The sequence below is a fragment of the Pelodiscus sinensis genome, chromosome 16, assembly GCF_052426305.1.
Source record: "Pelodiscus sinensis isolate ZL-2025 chromosome 16, ASM5242630v1, whole genome shotgun sequence".
Lineage (NCBI taxonomy): Eukaryota > Metazoa > Chordata > Testudines > Trionychidae > Pelodiscus > Pelodiscus sinensis.
The window spans coordinates 15,916,048-15,939,742 of record NC_143067.1 but is presented as its reverse complement, the minus strand read 5'-3'; the positions used below and the strand labels follow the sequence as shown (position 1 = coordinate 15,939,742).

Below are 23,695 nucleotides of genomic sequence, written 5' to 3'. Positions count from 1 at the left end.
AAGCACCATGGTCTCCCAAGTAAGCATGCTCTGCTGGCCATGGGAAGGCAGGAGCAGCGTTCTGCCCGTGCTTATTTCCCCCATGCTCTGACCAGCCAGGGGAAGGCTAGGGCTGATTTCCACGCTTACGTGGAGGACCGTATAGGGTGCATTCCCACCCTTGTGGTCCACGTTTACAAAAAAAGCACCACCCTTCCCCCACAGAAATTCTTGTGTATGGGCCTGCTTTACAAAAAAAAAAATATCAAAACAAAAGAATAACTTACATAACTTGTAAAAATCCTCTCGCTGGGTTTGATATGTCTTCGGATCTCACATTCGTTTGGCTGAATGATTGTGACCCCATCATTGGAAAAGACATAAAACATATTTCCCACACTTAGGCCTTTAAGGAAAAAAAAGAAGCAGATTTAAAAAAACCCCCACACATTTCTAGACTTTCTTTTGGAAGAACAACAAAAAGTCACTTTGCGTAAGAACTTGTAATTTGGATGCAGTTGGTACATTCACAAATTCAAACTTCATGTCAAAACGAGGACTTAAGGGTGTGAGGAAGGAGGTACAGACACATTCAAAAACACATTGCTTTGGTGGCAGCAGTAACCAAATCTTGAAGTCTTCCATGACTGTATCTGTATCAGAATTTGAATGTGTGTGACACTGTAACCTTTTCAAATCATGCCTTTCTTTCGCTTTTCATTTACATGGGAAATAACTTGTTAACTGTTATGAGATTTAGAAGGAACTTTCAGCTAAAACACAAAACAAAATAACTCCTCAAAGCCATGCAGTTATAATTAAATTGAAATTTTGCAATTTACAAATTGTAAAGATAAATAAAAACGTTGTTTGGTTATTTCATGAAATACTTTTTAAAAAATCCACCTTGTATTTTAAAACCACCTGCATGAGTAAAAAATAGCCACCAAAACAAATACATTTTTGAAATTTTGCAAACTGTAATTCACAAATGTGGAATATATCAGCATTGCAATAGCACTCCTCTATCAAAACTGGGGCATTCCAGGAGCTTTTGCTTCTCAGTGGATTTCTGTTGTACAATTATAATTTGAACATTTCTGCTTAGCAGAAATGCTCTACAATATTGATAGTTTATTTCTTATTCAACTACATGCAAATGTAGTAAATCATATCTTATAAAATGGTGGTGGGAATCTTTTCAAATATTCTACTCAGAAAGTTCCCAACATTCTTTAGATTTTTATACCACTTGCTAAATAAATTCTTTCAGTCGCTTTTGTTATCTCTGATAATGTTGATAGTGTACTTATCTGCCAAACTTCCATGGCACTGGTGACAAAGAATTTTGGTTTTATTAAAATTTGCTCCATAGAAAATAAGTGATCCTGCAAACACTTAGCATCTATAAATCCTATTAGGACTACTCATGTCTAAAGTATTACTCTACATGTCTTCAGTGCTTCCAGGATTGGTGCCTAAAACATTAGCTATTTTTATAATATAAACTATATATGATTGGGGCTAACAGTTTTAGCAAATTTAGCCAATTTCATAAAATATATATCTGGCTTCCGAGTTCACCTGCATATAGAGCAAGGGTGGGGAATAATTTTGATGGGGGAGGGTCACGTCAAGATTTTGGAAAGTGGTCAAGGGCCACACTCTTCCATGATATTATTGGACGTGGTATGGGGGTCTGGAATGGAGGTTGGGTGCAGAAGGGAGCTTGGGATAAGAGTTTAGGGTGCAGGAGGGCATTTGGGGTCTGGAAGGGAGTTTGGGTGAAGGAGGCAGTTGTGACTTGAACAGGGGACTGGGGTGCAGGAGGGGTATAGGGGCTTGGGTTATAACCTAGGGCAGGGGGCTGGGATATAGGAGGGGTATAGGGGTTTGTGTTATGACCTAGGGCAGGGACTGGGTTGCAGGAGGGGGTGCAGGGGGTTGGGTTGTGACCTGGAGCAGGGGATTGGGGTGCAGATTCTGGGTGGGGGTATGGGTTCAAGAGGGGGGGCAGAGGGTTTGGCTTATGTGGGGTGGGAGAGCAGGACTAGGGGCCATGGGTTGGAGGTAGGGTGGGGTGCCAAAGACAGGCTCTGGCTGGGAGACTTACTTGGGTGACCCCCAGCCAGCAGCCCAACAAGTTAATCAGGCAGCCTCCCTGCCTGCTTCACCCCTGCACAGACTGCAGGGGCTATGTGCATCTCTGAATAAGAGCCTGAGGGGAAGGGAGAATGGTGCTTTGTGTGCTTCCTGTTCTTCAAACAGGGAGCTCCCATTGGCTAGAAACCGGCCAATAGGATTGTGCTGGGAGTGGGAGCAGCTCATGTAGCTTCTCCTCCCCTTCTCCCTCACAGCTGTGAAACACAAATGGCCAGCAGCCACTTTTCTGAGTGGCATGTGGGGCAGGTGGGGCAAGTAGGGAGTCTGTCTGAAGCTTCCCGCTGAATTCGTGGTCCGGATCCAGTGGCTTAGTGGGCTGCATCCGGCTCACAGGCTATCTTTTGCCCAGGCTTGATATAGAGACACTTTAGCTTTGATATGTTTGTTGCTGCACTGAGAATCTGATGCTTTAAGATTAGCCTCTGAACCATACCACAGAAATACCCCAGTTAAGGCATCAAGCAGATACAGGAGCTGTGATCCTTAAAGGTGATGCCGCAGTAAGGGATCATGCATTCTGAGAAAAAAAACCCATAAATATTGAATTTCCTCTCAGGCCCTACCTAAAGACTAAGTAGCTTGGTAGATGCTAAAGACTAATTTTCCTGAAATACTTTACTGGGTCATTTTCCCGAAGCATTATAGACAAAGATCTACTCTGACTGCACACACATAACTCTCACTTATTTCAATGGGAACTGAGTGTATATATCAGGGACCAAAAGTTGGCCCTTTGTGCAATGAGCAAATGAATCTGCATATGTAAAATAAAAGTTTCATTTTAAAAAGTGAAAAGTCATGCAATAGATTATGGCAATTATGATAAATGCCTGTTATTATCTGCATGCACATTATTAGTATTATTTTATTTGATGATTTGGTTAAGAATATGAATGCACATTTCACCTTTCAATAGCAAAAACACTGCTTTATAATGCCTTCAGTTCTGTGCAGATTTAGAAATACTCTTCCAATTTACTTTAGTTACCCATGTTTTAACATTACAGTTCTGAATCTGCTTCCGCTAAAGTCACCGTGAATTTTGTATCTAACTTCAATGGAAGCATGACCAAGCACTACTTTTAGCAAAAGATGTTGAAGATAACACTCTTTCAGGGTTTACATGGTATTAAGTTAAAATGCTCTTATGGTCAATAATTTTCAAGTCTCCTTTACATACTGAACTTACTTTTCACTAACTAACCATTGGAATTCAACTGTCATATCAAAAACATGCACCACAATCCTGAGGGCTTACACACAACGAGGATATGTCTAAACAGCAGCGCTACTCCAGGGTATTGGAAGCTAGTCCACTTCTTGACAGTGTGCCCAATATTTCAAAATAGCTTTTTGAAATAATGGGTGCGCTATTCCAACAGCCCTGTAAACCTCATTCCATCAGGATTAAGGGATGTTTCGGAATAGCGCTCTATTTTGAAATTTGATGCTGTGTAGACAGCACAAAATTTCAAAATCAGTCATTTCAAAATTAATTCGAAATAAGCTATGGAATTTGTGTAGTTCAAATTGCATAGCTTATTTCGAGCTATCGGTGTAGTGTAGACGCACCTTAAGGGTCCAATTGGTATGAATCCATGTACAGTAATAGTTTTCTTCATTCTAAACCAAATCTACTGAATCATTTATATCCTATGGTTTCATGTTTAAATTTCTATACATTTTTATGACTGATGATTATTAGTGTGCTCTCCCTGCCCTTCCTTGGCTCAGACATAATGAAAACTATTCCAACTTTGAAAATATCATGACAATGAACTCTATATCTGAGCCACCTCATCTTACATCCACTATTTTCACTACATAGTACATGCACATGTACTAATCATTGCATATACTTCCAATTCTATGTGAAACTGGCCTAGCATGCTATGTGCACTCAATTCCTGGGTTTTAGTTGCGTATATTCTGTGAAAACTTGAAAATATACCCCTCTTTCAATGATCAACTGCAATTATTTAAACTTTACAGTGAAAAGCTTGCTTCATGCAATACAACAGGGGTTTTCAAACTTTGGGTCATGACTTCTCAGGGGAAGCCACTAGCTGGCCACGAGATGTTTATTTACCTGCCCACTCACAGCTCCCAGTGGCTGTGGCACACTGTTCCCAGCCAATGGGAGCTGCGAGGGGGATTAAAAATAATTAGTTTAACCGGTTAACATTTTCCATGGATATTTACATCCCTATTATCACCTTAATGGACTCAACTGTATCATCCTTTGGTTAATAATGTTTAATAAAACACCAGCTTCTAATTTTAACAAGGACAATATGTAAAAATAAACAAACAAAAAGACCTCTCACTCATCCAGCCTTTTCTCTTTGCCAAGTTTTATATAAAAATGGTTCCTTTCTCTAGAATGAATTTGTAGATCAAATGTTTTACAACTTTATTTCTAATATGTAGGGAAAGATTTATATAACCATATTCTAAACCAGCTGAGTTTATTTCAGGAACTCTGATAATAAATCTGCTATCATTAGCATTGGTGGAATTCAATTTTGAAATGTGCAGGTTTGATTCTGGTCAGTTTACAGTAACTACACTATATTTAGTAGAACTATTATTTGAGTTTATGCATATGTGTTCCTTTAATTCTTTTATTCCTACAATTTTCCATCTGCTTTTTCATGCAGTTATCTCATCCCTCATGGATCTTTTAGGTAGAATATGGGATGAAAAGTATATAAACAACTATGTACCAGTACATAGGTAATGCGTGACTGATTTAATTCAACAGCCATTTCAGATTTGGGCAAACTATACACTGGAATACAGCAAATTGAAATGTCCACAGTGCAATTTACATGAAGCTCAGCAGTGAAGAAACACATAATTGTGTATTACACAGTAGCTGGTGCTGAGTTAGAAATAGGGAAGAGCTATCTCAGGACAATCTGCTGAAGCTAGTGACGCTGGCATTAGGAATGACCTCAAAGCTGCTGCTGTTACATATATTCTGGGGAATGGAACAGTGAATACACTCTAGGTGTTCATGTGCCTCCAATCCACTGGCAAAATTGGTCCCTAGACTATAAAATGCCCATCCCCCACAGCTACTATAAGGATGTAAATATATTTTTAGGTCCCATCATAAACTTGTGTTGCATTGGGTTCAGGCTTAATTTGTGCAGCTACTACACAAGGAAGACTAGATATTATTAGCCTACTAAAATTATGGATCAAGTCTTCCTCAATGAATAAATTGTTCTTGAATAATTTCCTTAATATATCTGGCACAAATATCCTTTCCTTCTGGCTTCAGGCAAAGCATATATTTCCATCCTACCAGTTGACAGTGCAAGGACCATTTTATACCCAGTGTGTTACCCAATGAGAAGAGAGGATCTTATTGCATTCACTTGGCTTAGGACTTTTTGTTTTTCTTTGGCTTTGCCCTCAGGATTTAGAGACATAAAGAAAGTGACCTGTAGCTCCAAAGTGCACAGAGCCAAATGTCCACATTTGTGCATGCAGTTGCCATAACTATATATGCGAGTGGATAAATTGTGCAATATCCAGTTGGGACACATCTGTTTAGATGTTTTTCCATATTCATTTACTGCTATTGCATGTGCAAATTAGAATATCAATACTCATTTTTGCACATAACTACAGTACATGCACACACAAAATCAAATCTGATTGTGGCCACCTGTGTCTCTTAACTGGGCTTGAGTGCATTAGCTACTTAGGAAGCCTTTTCTCTAATTTAGCCTTCAAGTTACAGAAAATTTGACCTTGTGCAGGACACACTATAAATCTGACCAGATTAGAGGTTTTAATTGCCAATTAAAACAAGAAGAAACGAGGCATCCTGTGCCCCTCATCCATTTAAAGCATTGGAGGGAACAACAACTATTGTTTCACCCAATACATATGAACATAATAAGCAGGTATGGACGTGATTTACATAATAAACATTTGTACATACTGTAAAGAACAGGCAATGCACAGTGTGAAACACATGTTTAAAAAAATGGAACATACTGAGTATAAATCTAGCTTTCCTCATTTATAGTAAATTGAGATCATAGTTGTTCTGGAAATTCCGTTAAGTTATTGATATTTGTGAAGAATCTGATATTAAATTGCATTGGTGATTGTTACTACCAAATCAAGAATTTCAATTACATCACGATCACTTATTATTTTATAGCAAAAAATATCTAAGGAATTACGTTCAGGATTTACTTCACAAAAGTGACATCTATTATTTTGAACTGCTGCTCTGATACTTAATCTGACAACCATAAGAGCTGATAAAGTTAGTGGCAAGTCAGTGGAGAATGGCCCGTTATGGAATTATTGAAGCAGACAAGCACATTATCACTACAACAAAACAACTTTACTGCAGTACCTTCCTCTCGCCACAGTATGTTTGCAACTGCAGCATCAGAAAATTGGGAAAGCCAGAAAATAATCAAGAAAAGAAAAAAAACAGACAGTGTCAAATTTTTCATTGTAGCAGTTATCTGAATTAACACTCTGATTTTAAGTAAATTGTTTCATTTCTGAAAACTTCACAACATTTATCCAGGCAAAGTATTTAAATTGAATAAAACAGCAGGAAAAATAGACATTTCCAAAGTCAAACATTTCCTTGTGGGAGCATTCAGCAGTCCTTGCACTGGTAAAAATCTTGTTACACTGAATATGAGTTTTGCCTACACCAAGACTGCAGGATCAAGCCTTAATATATGGAATGTTCTCTTGAATGTAAAGATGGGGACAGTACAGACAGTGAATTCCCATACATTTTCATTAAAGCAAAATTCTGAAGCCTAGAACAGTTATACCAATTAAATGCTTTCCAGTATTTCTTCTGGGAATTTTATGCAGCAACACGATATTTTCATTTAGGATTCAATCACCCTCCTTAGGTATACTAGAATTTCATCTTGTAATATTTCAAATTGTTTTTCATCATAATATAATTTCTACTCAGTATAATTTCTTGCTCAGGGGTTCAAGTGAAGTGACTGATATTAGACAGAGTACACTATTCTACTCAATGAACCAAGTACTGCCATAAATGTGTGTACCCATTGTTAACAATTTGGAATGTAGTACATTTTTGGGACGTGATCTAAGGAGCAGACTCCTGTTTGCACATAGTCCTAAATATATCAACACGCATGTATAATCTGTAGGACCTTCAGAAGCATCATATGTAGAAGCAATCTGGAGAATTACACCAAAGCAACAATCAAGCAGCTCTCCAGATATTGCAATTTCATGTTGTATAATGCTAATGTAGCACTGCTGCACTCTAACCAAAATGGTGGCTAAAATTTGGATGACAAAACATTTGTTTTTGGTATGGAAAATAATATTTTAATATTTTTAAAGTCTATTTTGCTACTTTTCAATGTGATATAGGTAGAATAAAAAATTCAAGCAATCCAAACTTTTGAAAAAGCCTCTTTCGAAAAAGAGCATCTAGACTACAACCAATACTTTTAAAAAATCAAGCCGCTTTTTTGAAAGAGAGCACCTAGGCAGTCTGGATGCTCTCTTTTGAAAAAGCACAGTTTGCGTTACATAGCGCCTTTTTTTGAAAGAACACTTTCAGAAAAAGGAATTCTTCCTCATAAAACAAGGTTTTCCGTGTCTGAAAAAACTGCCGCATTATTTCGATTTACTTTCGAAAGAATGCAGTGGCAGAGTAGACACAGGGGAACTTTTTTCGAAAAAAGGCCACTTTTTTTGAAAAAACCCTGTAGTCTAGACACGCCCTTAGGCTACGTCTAGACTGGCATGATTTTCCGGAAATGCTTTTAACGGAAAAGTTTTCCATTAAAAGCATTTGCGGAAAAGAGCGTCTAGATTGGCATGGCCGCTTTTCCACAAAAGCGCTTTGCGCAAAAGAGCCTGTGCCAATCTAGACGTGCTTTTGTGCAAAAAAGCCCCGATCGCCATTTTCGCAATCGGGGCTTTTTTGTGCAAAACAAATCTAAGCTGTCTACAATGGCTTGCCCTTTTGTGCAAAAGCTTTTGCACAAAAGGACTTTTGCCCGAACGGGAGCAGCATAGTATTTCTGCAAGAAGCACTGATTTCTTACATGAGATCGTCAGTGTTCTTGCGGAAATTCAAGCGGCCAGTGTAGACAGCTGGCAAGTTTTTCCGCAAAAGCAATTGCTTTTGCGGAAAAACTTGTCAGTCTAGATACAGCCCCCAAGTTAAAATAATCTCAAAGACCACACTTCTAGGCATCTAAATATTTGGCTATTTTGAATATGAAATGGTTTGAAAAAGGAAAAGTCTTTACAAACAGACTTTTTAAAAAAAAAATTTAAGTAAGTCAGGCAATCATTTGAAGAAATCTTTGATTGTATTCTTTTATGGCCAAAAATAGTAGTAATGTATTACCTTAGTAACGCTAGTATCTATGCCCAGATCTCAACACAACCCTAACACAAAAGACTGTCAGTGATGTGATACAATAAGTCTTCTATCATACCTCATGTGATATTTCAACATAGAGCCTGATTTGTGATTCTGTGGCCACTCTGTGGGCAGATTTCACGCTAGTTTTAAAGGAAGTTCCACAGACTATGTAGAATGAGTCCAGGACTGAAGTGCAATTGAAAATATGTGATGGTTAATTTAGCGGACAAAAGAACACAAAGCAGATTACATTCAAGTTATGCCTCATCATTGAAATCCTTACTAAGGCAAATTTCCTATTAAATGCGTTCAGGTCCACATTGATTAAAATGAAAGAGAGGAAGTGATAACTCCAAATAAACCACATAGAATTAGAACAAAACTAAATAGTGGATTCCTAAAAAGATAAAGGAAAAATTAAGCTTACGAGTCTTTCTGGCAGAATCTTCGATGAAGAGAGAAGATATATCCTCATCCACTCCCACTTCATTTTTAGCAATGCAGGTGTAGGCACCGGTGTCTTCATATCGAACACTACTGATATGAAGTTCACTTCCATTTGCTGCAACAGAGACATCCATAAACTGTTCCTCTTAGCTGTTTAAGAAGAAGCTTGAAGAGGCTTACAAAGTGACAAGTTTTTACCTCTGAAACATGGTTTTTACCATGTTTAATCTGAGATTCTGAGGAGTTTACAAATCAGTAAAGGATGGAAAAAGTTTCCTTTCCCTAGTGTCAAATACAGATTTCTCACGAGGAAATATAACGAAATTCCACACCAAAGAGAATGCAACTCCTCAAGTAAAAATTTGCAAAATTCCCTTTTGCCCAGAATCAAACAAATACTGCACAGCTTTTTTCGTCAAATCAATGAAAATCTGATTTTTCACCATTTTAGCAGAGGGTGTCAATGTTTTCTACATAATGCTGTCTATTTTGTTATTCTTGTATAATGCATTTAAAGTATCTTTTTAACTGTCTCTTTGTGTTGGGTGAAGTCCCTTTTCTTTATATTTGTATTGCAAGTACAATTTACACATGATCCTGCCCTTTGTTAGCTTTTGAAAATGAGGAGCTAAAATTAGCATGAGAAATAATTTCATGTGCTGATGTTAAGATGAAAAGTGAGGCACATGAGTCAGAGCTTGACTCTCAATAGACTTCCGACTTGTCTAGTCATTTACAACTGTACAAAATGAATGTAAAATATTGTCTTTCTGATTTACTCTGATATAAATCATGGGCAAAGCAGTGGAGAATCAGGTACACTAATTTTAAAAGAATGTTATTGTTTATACCAGTCAGTGTCACTGAAGAAAGAGATAAAGGGCATGTCTATGCAGCAGTGCTAAAGCTTATTTAGCCTTTTGGTGCTGTTTATGCAGCAAGAAGTCCAAGAAAAAGCACTCTTCCTCTGACTTCTCTTACTCCTTGTAAAATAAGGGTTCCAGGAGTTGGAGTAAGAAGTCCCCTAGCTTGATATTATTTTGACATGATGTTGAAATTACTGCTTGTAGTGTAGACACCGACTATGTTATTTTGGAATAACATCATTTATTCTGAAATAACACTGCTGTGTAGATGTACCGAGAAAGAAAGAGCAGAGATCATGGACTGTAATTTTCACACTTTTCTGACAGAAAAAAAAAGAACATCTACTTTTAGGTGCAACATAAACCATTTAACTCCTTTTTTATAGTACGCATATTAACCAGAATTCTATTCTTACCTAAGAGTGTTAGTTGTTTGGATAGTTTGGGCATGATATCAATGCCATTTTTTAGCCAGGAAATTCTGGGATTAGGAATGCCTTCAGCATGGCATTTGAGGCTTGCAGATACACCAGGTTCCTGTGCCTGAGTTTCGGGATATACACGAATCACTGGCGGCACTGTGGAAATAAAGAATTGGTGACATTACACTAAGTGTCAGTTGTCATCTCTTTGTGCTTTGTAATCCACTGACTTTGATCTCTGTTGTAGAAAAGCCTGATCCAAAGGATTATGAAATAAACATTTTCTTTACCATTATAAACTAGAGTTAAGACTTCAGAGTAGAAAAAAAATCATTACTGTAGTCTGTTGACTGAATAAAAACAAAAAATATTCAAAACTAAATTCAGGAGGTTGTCCTTCTACTTTCTAGTCAAATCATCTTTGATTTTGTTCACTAGGCCTTAAACCAACTTTGTCTAAATTTATTGGAAATACTCCCATCAGCTTCAATGAGAGTTGGATTAGGGATTACTCAAGTGCTTAAAGTTGATCATGTGCTTAAATTCTTTGCTGCTTAGGGGCTAACGAACCTCCTTTCTTACATAAATTGGAAACATACTGAAATTAGTGGAAGAAGAATTGGTTTCTCTGCCTGCACTTATTCAACAAAAGGCACCTAATGATTAAATATTTTTAATTATTAAGTATGCATAATAAAATAGCTTAACATTTTACTACATAGGATTCTGAGCAACTAGAAAATATATAATGTATTTAGTTGAAAAGCATTCAAAAATTTAAGTAAACATTTGTGTACTGATTGGTAGAACTACTAATTATATTACAATTTCCAAAAAATTAATTGATTTTCAGCCATGTTGTGAACATTGCTCAATTCAACAAACCTTAGTGTTACACATTAACTATTTCTTAACTATCTACTCTGGTATGCTTAAATATTTAAAAATAATACAAAATGTTTAAGTTTGGTTTTATTCAATGTATATGCTTACTCTTAATATTTAAATACATTTCAGAATGCTTGTGAAAGTTGTCAGGGTGACAGAATTACAGAACTGGTCTTAAGTCCTCTAATTAGATGCGTGAAAGCCATATAAAATTACATAGTTGCTCACCATTACTAAACAATTTCTACAGATATTTCCTTATTCTTAAATATATGAAAATACTGTGGTATTTTATACACTACACTGTGCAGAAACTGTGGGCAAGTAGTGACTTTTTAATGGAAACAACAGGCAGGAGATAATAGACAACTATGGATACCATTCCTCTGAACTGTTCAAGCAATATACCTCAGACCTAACCAAAAGAGGTGATATGATTCATTAAAAACTTCAAAAACAATTATAAAGGTCCATTAACTCTTTAGTCTTTCAGTTTAAATTCCCAACATTAATTGTGTTGGGCTAGATATTCAAAGGTATTCAAGCATCTACAAATGCAGATAGGGCTTTTTGAAAGTACCTAAGCAGGTTATGTGCTTAACTACCATTGAAATCGAGAGAGAGAGAGAGAGAGAGAGAGAGAGAGAGGAGACCTAGGTCAGATTCACTCCAGAAGCCTAGAAGTGAAAGGTCCCATAACTCATTACTAACCAAAGATAAGAGTCTTTGTAGTGTTTATGACTTCAGATATTGTGACTATAGCTTCAATAGTCTTGCTGAGAAAGGACACATAACAAGAGCCACCACTTTGTTACACTGCCAAAGATAACTCTCCCAGTTTACAGATCATGTTTTCTTGGAGGTCCGGGGAAGGAAGCAAGAGGTTTATGTGGCTTGATCTTACACCTAGGGTGTGTCTAGACTGGCAAGATTTTGTGCAAAAGCACTGACGTTCTAATGTAAGAATTCAGTGCTTCTTGCGCAAATACTTTGACGCTCCTGCTCAGGGATAAGCCCTCTTGTGCAAGCATTCTTGCGCAAGAAGGCCAGTGTAGACAGGCACCTTAATTTTTGCGCAAGAAAGCCCGATGGCTAAAATGGCTATCAGAGCTTTCTTACACAAAAGCACATCTATACTGGGCATGGATGCTTTTGCACAAAAGCACTTTTTGCGCAAAAGCATCCATGCCAATCTAGATACTCTTTTGCAGAAATACTTTTAACAGAAAAACTTTTCTGTTAAAAATATTTCCGCAAAACCATGCCCGTCTAGACACAGCCCTAAAGTATAGTTCCTACAGCATATCAAAGAACTAAGTGCCCTCCTCTCTAGATTTTGAAATTCTATTTTTACTGGTTATGTGTCAAAGTCTGAAATAATGCTTGTAGAGGGGGTTGTGAAGATATCAGGGAAGAGCAAGAAGGGTTGCTCATTTGGAACAAACAACAGCATTGTCTCTTACCATTTACTAAAAGATACAGAACATAGGAAAGCATAAGGTTGTGAAAATTCTACAGACCAGAAAGAGGGTGGTATTATATAGTCACTTAAAGTGATTCCCTTTCTTCCTCACGGTCTCAGGAGAATACAAAGTTGTAATGTGTAAACAGAAATTTCTGCTATAGAGGGAAGAATAACATGTTACTTGCCAACAGGAAACTGCACATTCAGTAATTTAGATGAAGCAATTGCAAACAGTCTCTGTATAAAACCTTGCAGTGTGCAGTACCCACAACCAGATTCCTGACACTGGCACTCCCAAAGGGGTGCAAACTATGTGATTTGGCAACATTCAGTGGCCCAAGAGGGCAGGGCGAGGTGAACAGTGTCACAGAGCTAGTGTCTAGTAACTGAATCACAGAAATGCACTCTGCACCTTTTCCCAGAAATTAAAAGTGCTGGTGTACAGGAATGTTGCTTGAATCTGCCCTGTGTATGCAGAATGCACAAGAGCACCATCAGTGGGCCAATGCAGCCCAGGCCACAGCATCCCAGGGCTCCTCACAGTGCTCCAAAGAGAAATAAGGGCGAAGTTTATACATGGTACTTATGTATACCATGGTACTGCAGCCCCTATAACAAACAAAAAAATTCTACTATGAAGAAGAGAAGAATCAAAATTCTCTAACTCATGCTCACGGCTTTTCTAGTCACCTTCTGACAAGAGACGAGCTCAAACACAGACTGCCTCCGCCCATTTCATTACACTGATTTGAATCAACAGAATGTTTGCAGGCATCTCCCAAATAATGGGCATAAGTGATGAGACGTCTCTGGCTTGAAAATCAGTAGATGAAAATGTTCCAGCTCTATGAGTCTGAGAATTTTGAACATATCAGGCACCCTGACTTGTGTGTTTTACTTTTCAAAAATGTGTCCAAATTAAGTCATTGTGAGCACTCAGCTGTCAACAGACTATTTAAGGCAGTTATAGAGACTGCTGTGCTTTCCTTCAGAATGCAGTGGTCCAATTTCTGTCAGTTTTTCAGTTAGGGGCATCTACACAGCAGTGTTATTTCAGAATAACTGATGTTATTGTGAAATAACATAGTCCGCGTCTATACCACAAGCAGTTATTTTGACATAATGTCAAAACAATGTTGAGCTGGAGGATTTCTTACTCTGACTCCTGTAACCCACATTTTACGAGGAGTAAGGGAATTCGTAGGAAGAGTAATCTTTCTCGGACTTCCTGCTACTGTGTAGACAGTGCCAAAAGCCAAAATAAACTATTTCAACATAAACTGCGCAATTGACATATCTGAAGTTGTGTAGCTTATTCTGGCTTTAACCCTGCTGTGTAGACATGCCTTTAGAAAATATTGGGAATCAATGAAGTAACAGTTTAATGACTCACAATTCTATACAATGCATAGGCCCCAAGATGATAAATGTACATACCTCTAAAAGCTGCTATGGAAAGAAAACTTATCAAATGAAATTTATCCACAGCTTGTTAAGGTGCTTGGTATCTGTCTCAGGGCTGTTCTAGTAACTGAGTTTAACAATAAGCTCCTTAAAGCCTTTTTTTTTTTAAATGAGCATAACTAGTGGGAGATGAGGCCATTCTGCCTTGCCTACCACGTACCTACAATAAGTATTGTGTTATTAGCTCTGGTTAATCCTTCGAATGGAGTCAGACATGACAGCAAGACTTCATACCTGGTTCAATGGGTTTGAAAAAGGTTGTTCAAGTGACTAAAGGCAATGAAGAAAAGAACACCTCAGAATTTACAGCAAAGATTCTACCTATACATTAGCTATTTAGATTCATTTTGTTTCCTATTCATAAAAAAACACACTGCACCATGAGAGTGTCCTGACATCCATGGCAATACATCCCACTCACCACAAAAACCTTTAACTAGACTGACTACTTTCTGACTCTGCTAATCATAGTCTCTCTAAAGGTATAAAAACCATATTGATTAAATTTTGTATTTTAAGAGAGCTGTGTTTACTATGAAAAGCAAGCTTTGGTTTAGTTAGTTAACATTTAACAGGTGCAATTCTTAAATAAATGGATATATTTGTATTTGACTTAATCCTTCTCCTGTTGATGTCAATAGCAAAACCCCAATTTGACTTAAGTGGGTTCAGATCAAGCCAAAGGATAGGAAAGATATACATTTTTTAATGTCTTATAAATTTCCTGATTAAATGGCCTTGCTCAAAGGACACTGTTGTGATTGCTCTCAGAAGGATAGCTGTGTTAGTCTGTATCTGACATGGTAATTGCTAGATTTTTTTTGGGGGGGGGGGTTATTGTGAAGCTTTAGGGTTAGATGATGGCACACTACTTAACAAAGGCGAGATTTATCTTTTTCATCAGTAAACTGAGAGCCAGCAACTCCTGGATTCCAGCCCCCAAAACATCAACTCCCTCAGTAGCTTTAGACAAATCCTTTGTGGAGACACACAAAGAAACAAAGTGATTTAGGAGCTTAAATCCTATTTTCAAACCCACCTGAGGAACTTAAATTCCACTGAGAATCAATGACATTTGTTTTGATTCCTAAGGGCTAGATTGTCTAAGGTATTTAGCCTCTTAAAGTTGCAGATAGTTACCCAGTTGGACTTTCAAAAGCACCTTAAGCAGGTTAGGTTCTTAACTGTCAATTGGCACCTAAGCATTTTCAAAATCCCACTAGGCACCAACCTTTTTTGTCAGGTGCCTAAATACCTTTGAAAATCTGGTCTTTAGCAGTCTGAGTTTCACTGAAAGTAAATGGGATTCAAGCTCTTAAGTACCTACGTCACTCCTGAAAACGTGAGTTTTGCTCCCAACATCAATTAAATGTTGCAATGCGGGGCAAATAAACACAGAAATACCCTTAAAAATGTGGGCCCAAGTCACTTTTGAAAATGGAACTTAGAATCATAAGTCACCAAGATGCATGTGAAAATTTTACCCTCAATCTAGTGGTGCTTTCTTAAGTAATACTTCTTACCACATTCATACCACTTTGCAAACATTAACACTCACAAAAGCTGCATAAATTGGTGATGTGTCGTTTACTGCATTTTACTGCATCTTTCTGGGACTGATCCAGTTCTCCTTAAAGTTAATGATTTTGCTGATTCAAGAGTGCATGTTCAAGCTTTTTATGAACAAGATACTAATTAAGAAAGCAGAGTTTACTTTGGTCTCCCTATTTCCTTATATTGCTTATGGAATCTACATAGTTTCTTAGCAGTCTGAGAACAGAATAGATTTACATTGCCAAATGTAGCCATGAGGTAGCCTAATAACTGAACCAATGTACTTCATTAAAACTGGCTTAATTTGAAAATATGACCAGCTGCATATTAGTGATGGATGGGGAACCATGTTCCTCTTCCACCTTCAAAATAGAGAGCACCTATTTACTCCTGTTTGCCACACCATCATTTTAACCTGTATTTTTTCCTCTTACCTTATTAGAGTTCTTTATACAGGTAGGTCATTATGTCATGTGTAACTGTCTTTTGATAATTGGCAACCTACAGACTGCACGTCTATTATCCTCACTACAAATTAGTAATCTCCAGGTAAGCACATTTGTTAATAAGATACCACCGTAAGACTTTGGAATATATGGACTACTGCTTGCCATTGGATGATGTATCTCCAATAGGATACAGGTTGAACCTCTCTAGACCAGAACTCTCTAGTCCGGAAATGTCTGGAATGATTTTAGTTAGCCAGATGTCCATTTTTCATGGGTGTGGCCAAGTTTTCTGTGGTCCCATAAAGTTTGTTTACAGCCACCAGTCTGTTCTCTGCTTGTATTTTGCTCTAATTTACCCCTAAATTTCCTCTAACAGCCCAGTAAGCAGTGGAAGTATTGGTAATGCTGCTAGACAATACTGACCTCCCATGGGTTGGAAAATTCTCTTGTTTGGAACTGGTCAGGTTCCAAGGGTGCTCAACTAGAGAGGTTCAACCTGTACTATGTCTACAGCCAAAGGCAATGTGAAAGTGCCAGTATTTTAACTAAAGTTGGCAAGGATCGGGACTTGAGGACAGAGATATTAGCTAAACAGACTAGTCTGCAAAAACGGCTTGATTCTGCCATCCCTACTCGTGCCATTTTATGTTGTAAGTAGACCCATTCCTTAGTGTGTTAGAGCTTATAATAATAAGGTATAAGGCACTCTGATTAAGGATGATCCAATCAAACCTCAAAGCAATATATTGCTGCTACAGTATATGCATGCTTTCGTGATTATTTTAATTAATGGAGTAATCATTCCTCAGATGTTTTAATCTTTTCCATTCACAAATGAAAGGGATTTGCAGCCCTTTTTCTTAAATACCACATTACAAAACACGGCATTGTTCAGAACACGTCTCTACTACTGGCAAATTCTCCTAGAGGATCCTCATAATTTAATTGAAGATCCAACTACCTATGGCAACTATATTCAAATGTACTCACACATTATTATGAATTATGACAATGTTTTCCACAGCACAGGAACAAAGGAAAAATATCCTCTATCCTCAGCGGTTGATTTTCAAACTATAATTTTTTGTAGCTGATTGTAAGTTTACAAGAGTTTATATTCTCAACAAATCCTTCTGTTAGAAATGATAAACTGCTTTTTTTTCTCTCCCAGTAAACTCAATGCAGGCAGTACAGAATTTTCATGTGATTTCAGCAAATGGAAAAAGGAAAACTATTTTCAAGAACTCTTCCCATCAGAAATATACTTGCAAAGACAAATGTGGATGGATTTGTTTTCATTTTAGATCCTTGCTCTATGGGTCCTTCTATATGTTCATTTCTCCATAAGATAATGGGAGCAAATGAGTATATGTATATTTGATCTCAGCTTTTGCCACAGTCTTAACACACACATCAAATCACATATTACATACGTAGCCATTCTATATGGTGTTGAGATTTTGTTGCAGATACCTTTAAGTTTGTGACATAAAGGATGTTATCTGACATTGTTTATCCGAGTCTTATCAGATCAGGTTTTATGGTCTGAAAATCCTCTTGTGCTAGCTTTCTTATGCATACACATCAAAATTAGCATCAGGCTTTATTTACATTTCATTGTTAATATACTCTTTGACCATGTTATCCGTGGTATTTCTAAACTTATAAACAAGTCCATATTCTTCTTAGGGTATGTGCAACATGCCTCAGATAGCAGGTGACCAGGATTCATCACCAAATTTGGTCTGCTGATCGGATCATTAACTTCCCTGGTCCAGGCTGGGTACTAACATGGAGCGTGACATGAATGCTGATCCATTCCCCTGAAATCTATATTAATATTGCATATGTGGAAATGCTAACCAGGCACCAGCCTTGCTGTTCTGTATGAGAGGAAATTCACAATCAAAGCTGGAAATCAGGAAATGTGAGTTTAATTTCTGGCACTTTGTTGGCTTTCTGTTTGATTCTGGGCAAGTCATTCAAAATGCTTGCCCTGTCTCTTCCTTAGTAAAATGGAGAAATTGCTTAATACCTCACAGGAGTTATGAGTCTTCACTCATTAATGCCTGTGAAGTGCTCTGAGATCCTTGGGAATCCTCTATAGAGCTGCAAAGTTCTCAGCTAGGGATGCAGGGGGGAGAGGGCTGCAACCATTTTGGGATCTGCAAGATCTTTCAGGGTGGTGTATAGTCCTGCCAATGACATTTGGTGCCTCCAAGTCCCAGCACCCTCTACAGGACTGAAGCATCAAGGCTTGGTGACTCTCCCTTTGTCTCCTCCAGGGCTGAAGCCAAGAGTGGCATAGGGCTGAGATCCTGTGCTCCCCACATTGCCCTTATGCCAGAAACACTTGGGCTGAAACACCAACAGAAGCAGAAGCCCTGAGCCCCTGCATAGAGTTAAGAGGGCACAAAGGTGCCTTATCCAGAATGAAGCAATCCTGGGGGCAGGTCCACACTTCCTCCTCCTCTCCCTCAACCACTCTGAGGCCCCACCTCGGGCCACCTAGGCGGGAAGCTGAAGACAAACAGTGCATTGCAATTGCTCCTTGGGCTGGTGGTGCCATGGAGTGGGAAGCTGTGGTATTCCCTCTGTCTGCTGCTGGTGGCCCAGGGTTGTGGCTGCTTTTCAGCTCCCACTCCTTTTGACTGCTCATGCCCAGCAGAGCCTAGGAAGTAGGCACCAGCACACAGCCCCAGACAGGTGAGTGACCTGCTGAAGTAAGTTAGGGGGTGGAAGATTCTGCCCAGTCCTTACCCCCCAAGAGAAGTCAAAATACGCTTAGGCACAAGGGTCTCAGGCCTGGCCTGGAGCACTGAGGCCCCTCCTCATGCTGAGGCCCAGAGTTTTTTTTAGCATGTTGACAAGGGGACTCAGAAAAAAATGCTGAGAACTCTTGACCTACATTTCTGCTGTTAAAGTTCCTAAGATACTTAGGTTGCTGACAGATGGCTGATGCCTAAGCTCCAACAGGATCCTCAAAGTAGGTGATACTAGACATTGCCCAGCTTATCTCATCCACAGGGCCTCACCCACTAGGAGTTCTCAACTAGGGACGCTAGATAACATTTATTGTAGTAATCGTGTTGCCGCAATTTTTTTTATTGGTTACACAGTTACTATATTTCTTCCCTGGGGCAGGGCTGGCAGCCAGTGTGCTCCCGGATCCCAACCCCTTCCTGGGGAGTACCCTGTGTTTAAAAATTTGTTCCCCACGCAGACTGTCTCCCACATGCTGCCCCGTACTGCTGCCTCTGACACAGACGCAGCAAGGGTGTGTGTGCATGTAGACATTTGGGTTAACTAGTAAGCCCATGCTTATCGGTTAATCATTTAAATTACTATACAACTAACACTAACAACAGGTGGGGGTGAGGGGAACTGAACTGAAGTGTCGGCATCTGAGGTAAATGCCCTTACTACTGGAATAACGGTTCTTAGGGAGGCCCCTGGGTCTGCATCTCCCCCTTCTCTTTCCAAACCAGGTATTTTGTATAGAGTTAAGTATTGACTCCACAGTTCTTGCAAGCAATAGTTTAGGCTCTGGATCTCAAGAGGAGATAGGCAACTCACTCTAGCTGAAACCTAGGTACTTAAGTATTTAAGCATGGGGTTCGGGTTTAACAGGATGCATTGCTCTCCTCAGCATTTCCTATTGGCTATCTTAGGTTGCTCCCCGTATGAAGTGCTAGTTTTGGTGGATTCCATTCTTAGGCAACTCTCTTTCCCCATGCCTAACCAGGGGTTTGTGGAGTCCACTGGAGGGCTGGACAGCTAAAATTTGGAAGCTGCAATGCTGATCATTATAACCCCTAATTCCCTTTGTGGATTTGTGCCAATAATAATAATGAATTTGAAGTATGGAAGGGTCAACAATAAAAGAACCTAACAGCACTACCACAGAACCATTAATTCATCCTAGAGTGCAAGATTATTGCAATGGCAGTGGTGTGATACTAGAGGAAAAACAAAATTAGCTGACCTAATGAAGTAGAAAGATAATCTAATAATTCAAAGGGAGGCCTGAGGAAATGTCTTTTCTTGGTTTTGCTCGTATGTATTTGGCTAGAAACGGAAGCACCATGTTATACTCAACACAATGATTATTCAAAGATTAAATGACATTCTGGAAGGGTTTTGGTCTTCAGACAGTGATGTTCTCTCTGGAATGCAGGCACTGTCACTGTGCCAAAAAGGGAACAAGTGTGAAAAGTTCATTAATGGGGTTGGCTGAACTGAAACATTTCCACAGCTGGATTGCAATAAATGAGAGTGTCCTGTAATACATTTAACCAGCAAAGATCAGCTCCAACCTAAATCCTGCATTTGAAAACATTTAACTTTGAGAGAAGTTAAAATCTGGATTGCAGTCTGAACTTCATACCTATCTTTAATTTAATTAATATGACATCACATGACAATGTTACATTCCTTAAAGAGACAGAGGAGAAACCTGAAATTAATAGGAAGACAGGTTTTCTGGTCGGATGGGGTGTATACTGTGGCCAAAGCCATTTCCTTGTATAAAATTAAGTGGAGGAAAAGAATGGAGGCAATATGGTTTGGAAACTGGAACTGAGCATTCTTATGATCGTGCATCGTTCTAACTATGTATTTAGACCTGTTTCACATAGGTTAGATTAGGTTGAGTCCATAAAAGGCTATTAGCCAGGGGGTAGGAATGGTGTCCCCAGCCTCTCTTTGTCAGAGGCTGGAGATGGATGGCATGAGACAAATTGCTTGATCATTGTCTTCGGTCCACCCCCTCTGAGGCACTTGGTGCTGGCCTCTGTCGGCAGACAGGCTACTGGGCTAGATGGACCTTTGGTCTGACCCAGTACGGTCATTCTTATGTTCTTATGTGCCAAGATGCAATGGGGGATGCGATAAATCAAGATATAACTAAATAGGAAAGCAAGGATTTACTGAGTGCAAAGGAAAGAAATAACACAAAAATCAGCATGCATGTTAATTGTGGAATGGTTTAGAGTAGCAGAGCAAAACAAGTTTGTTTCTTTCTTTGCTGCTTGCTGATATTTCCAAATGTGATCTGAATGATCACACGCGAGCCTGTCAAATATGCTAAGTAGGTACCCTTGAAGAAATAACTTCATCTCCCCTGCTTCCATCTTCCTAACAGTATTAATGGTGGCTACAGGCAGCAACTGAAGAGATTGCCACCTCCATTTTTATTAGGATCCTTCAGAATGCTCTTTTTTCACAGAAATGTGCTGCTTTATCAATAACCCTAATCTAAACTAACAAAGACCAGCAACATAGCATAGTACATTTGATTATTCAAACCCCATCAACCCCGAGTGTAAATTAGAGGATATTGTTTTTCATTAAAGTTAGCTTCAGTCAAAATCCTGATTAGGCTACTATCAATAATAGTCTTACAAAATACCTTAAAAAGGGTTACTTAACCTAGTGAGGATGGAGAACACGTCTCATTTTTCTGCTTATAGTTACATGCATCTTTAATCAACCAGGTGTGTTGTAAAGGATTCAATTGCAATATGCTGATGTCAAATACATTACAACGTTTCCATGTCCCTATCTACTATGATTTTCTCAAAAGAATACACTTCATATAGCTGAGCTATTACTTCTCTGGTGTACTGTCTATAAGGCTTTGGGTTTTGTAAGAAGAAAAAGGTCAGTTGGCTCAAATATTCCCTTAGGGCTGCATTATGGTTATAAGAAAAGTTGGTTGCAAAAATTCCAGCTAAATATTTTTCTCACTGGAATTTGATGATTTGGGGAATCTGTTAAATTCTGATGGAATCCAAGCTGGGGTATGCCAGAAACCTACCAGGCAGGCAGGTTTTCCTTCCAAATTGTCTGCCTGACTCTTCGGCAACCTGTGGTTACTTAGAAGCCCACATTTTCAGGCTCTGAGAATCCTGTAGTCTGGGGAAGCCTATGAGGACTGTCCCAGACTTGATGCTTCATTGCCTTTCATGGAGAAATTTCAAGATTTTGGGTTATTTTCCCAAACTGGGACAAAAAACAAATTTTGAAATATCAAAATTGTCTATGAAATAAAAATAATGCTTTTTGCCTAGTTCTACTGCACTAGAGTTGTGGTAAAGGGGTCAGGGAATGAAGAGATTATGATTCTGTATAATCATATGTAGATTATGATTATATCTGACTGTTTCTAACATTCATAAACAAATTGCGGAAATACAATGTAGAGGGAGCTACTATAAGGTGAGTGCATAGCTGATTGGAAAACTATAGCCAGAGAGTAGTTATCAATGGTTCACAGTCATGCTGGAAGGGCATAACAAGTGAGGTCCTATAAGGATCAGTACTGGGTCCAGTTCTTTTCAATATCTTCATCAATGATTTAGCTAGTAGCATAGAGAGTACAAACCTATAAAGTTTGTGGAAGACACCAAGCTGGGAGGGGCTACAAATACTTTAGACGATACGATTAAAAATCAAAATGATCTGGACAAACTGGAGAAATAACCTGAAATACACAGGATGAAATTCAATAAGAACAAATGCTAGGTGCTCCACTTATGAAGGAACAATCAGCTGCACACACATGAAATGGGAAGGAATACTGTGAAAAGAGATCTAAGGGTCATAGTGGACCACATGCTAAATATGAGATAACAATGTGACACTGTTGAAAAAAAAAGGCAAAAAGCAAACACGACTCCATTAATAGAAGCATTGTAAGGAAGACACAAGAAGTCATTTTTCGGCTCTACTTTGCACTGATTAGGCCTCAACTGGAGTACTGTGTCCAGTTTAAGCGCCACATTTCAGAAAAGATGTGGACAAACTGGAAAAAGCAGTCAAAATGATTAAAGGTTTAAAAAACAACCTATGAGGGAAGATTGAAAGAATTGGGCTTGTTCGGTCTGGAGAAGAGAAGAGCAAGATATAGAAAGTGGTGGAGAAATTGGAGAGAGTACAGAGAAGAGCAACAAAAATGAATAAAGGTCTAGAAAATGTGACCTACTGAAGATTGAAAGAATTGGTTTTGCTTAATTTGGAAAAGTGAATGAGAGGAGACATGATAGCAGCTTCCAAGTACATAACAGGTTGTTACAAGGAGAAAGGAGAAAAAAATGATTCTTCTTAACCTCTGATAATAGGACAAGAAGCAATGGGCTTAAATTGCAACAAGGGAGGTTTAGATTGTACATTAGGAAAAACTTCACTAGGTGAGTAAGCAGTGGAATAAATTACCTAGGAGGTTGTGGAAACTCCATAATTGGAGATATTTAAGAACAGATTAGACAAACACCTGTCGGGGGGAGGGGGTGTAAATGGTGCTTTGTCCCTCTGTGAGGGCAGGGGACTGGACTTGATGACCTCCCAAAATTCCCTCCAGTTCAAGTATTCTATGATTCTATGATTTCTATCATCAGTTTTTGTTCCATTGCCTCAACATCAGTTGCTGGAACAAGTAATCACTCAAGTATAAAAGCAGAGAGTTCTAGTGATGTGGGAGAGTAGCCAAGCACATTTAAAACTACAACAAAGCAAACCACAAGAGCTTATATGGGAATATGGGACACTGTGTAAAACAAAGATTTCTACAGACTAGAATATTA

The 23,695-nt window shown here is 38.6% G+C and overlaps 1 protein-coding gene across 1 annotated transcript in view; it reads right to left on the bottom strand.

Moving 5' to 3' along the window:
• The window catches only part of FSTL4 (follistatin like 4), a 570,524-nt gene that overhangs the window by 19,988 nt on the left and 526,841 nt on the right, over nucleotides 1-23,695 (bottom strand). The window contains exons 9-11 of the mRNA XM_089769489.1: nucleotides 10,287-10,448; nucleotides 8,985-9,119; nucleotides 267-385 (exon numbers count right to left, since the gene is read on the bottom strand). Of these exons, the coding sequence (XP_089625615.1) occupies nucleotides 267-385; nucleotides 8,985-9,119; nucleotides 10,287-10,448 (416 nt within the window). The remainder of the gene's footprint in view (nucleotides 1-266; nucleotides 386-8,984; nucleotides 9,120-10,286; nucleotides 10,449-23,695) is intronic.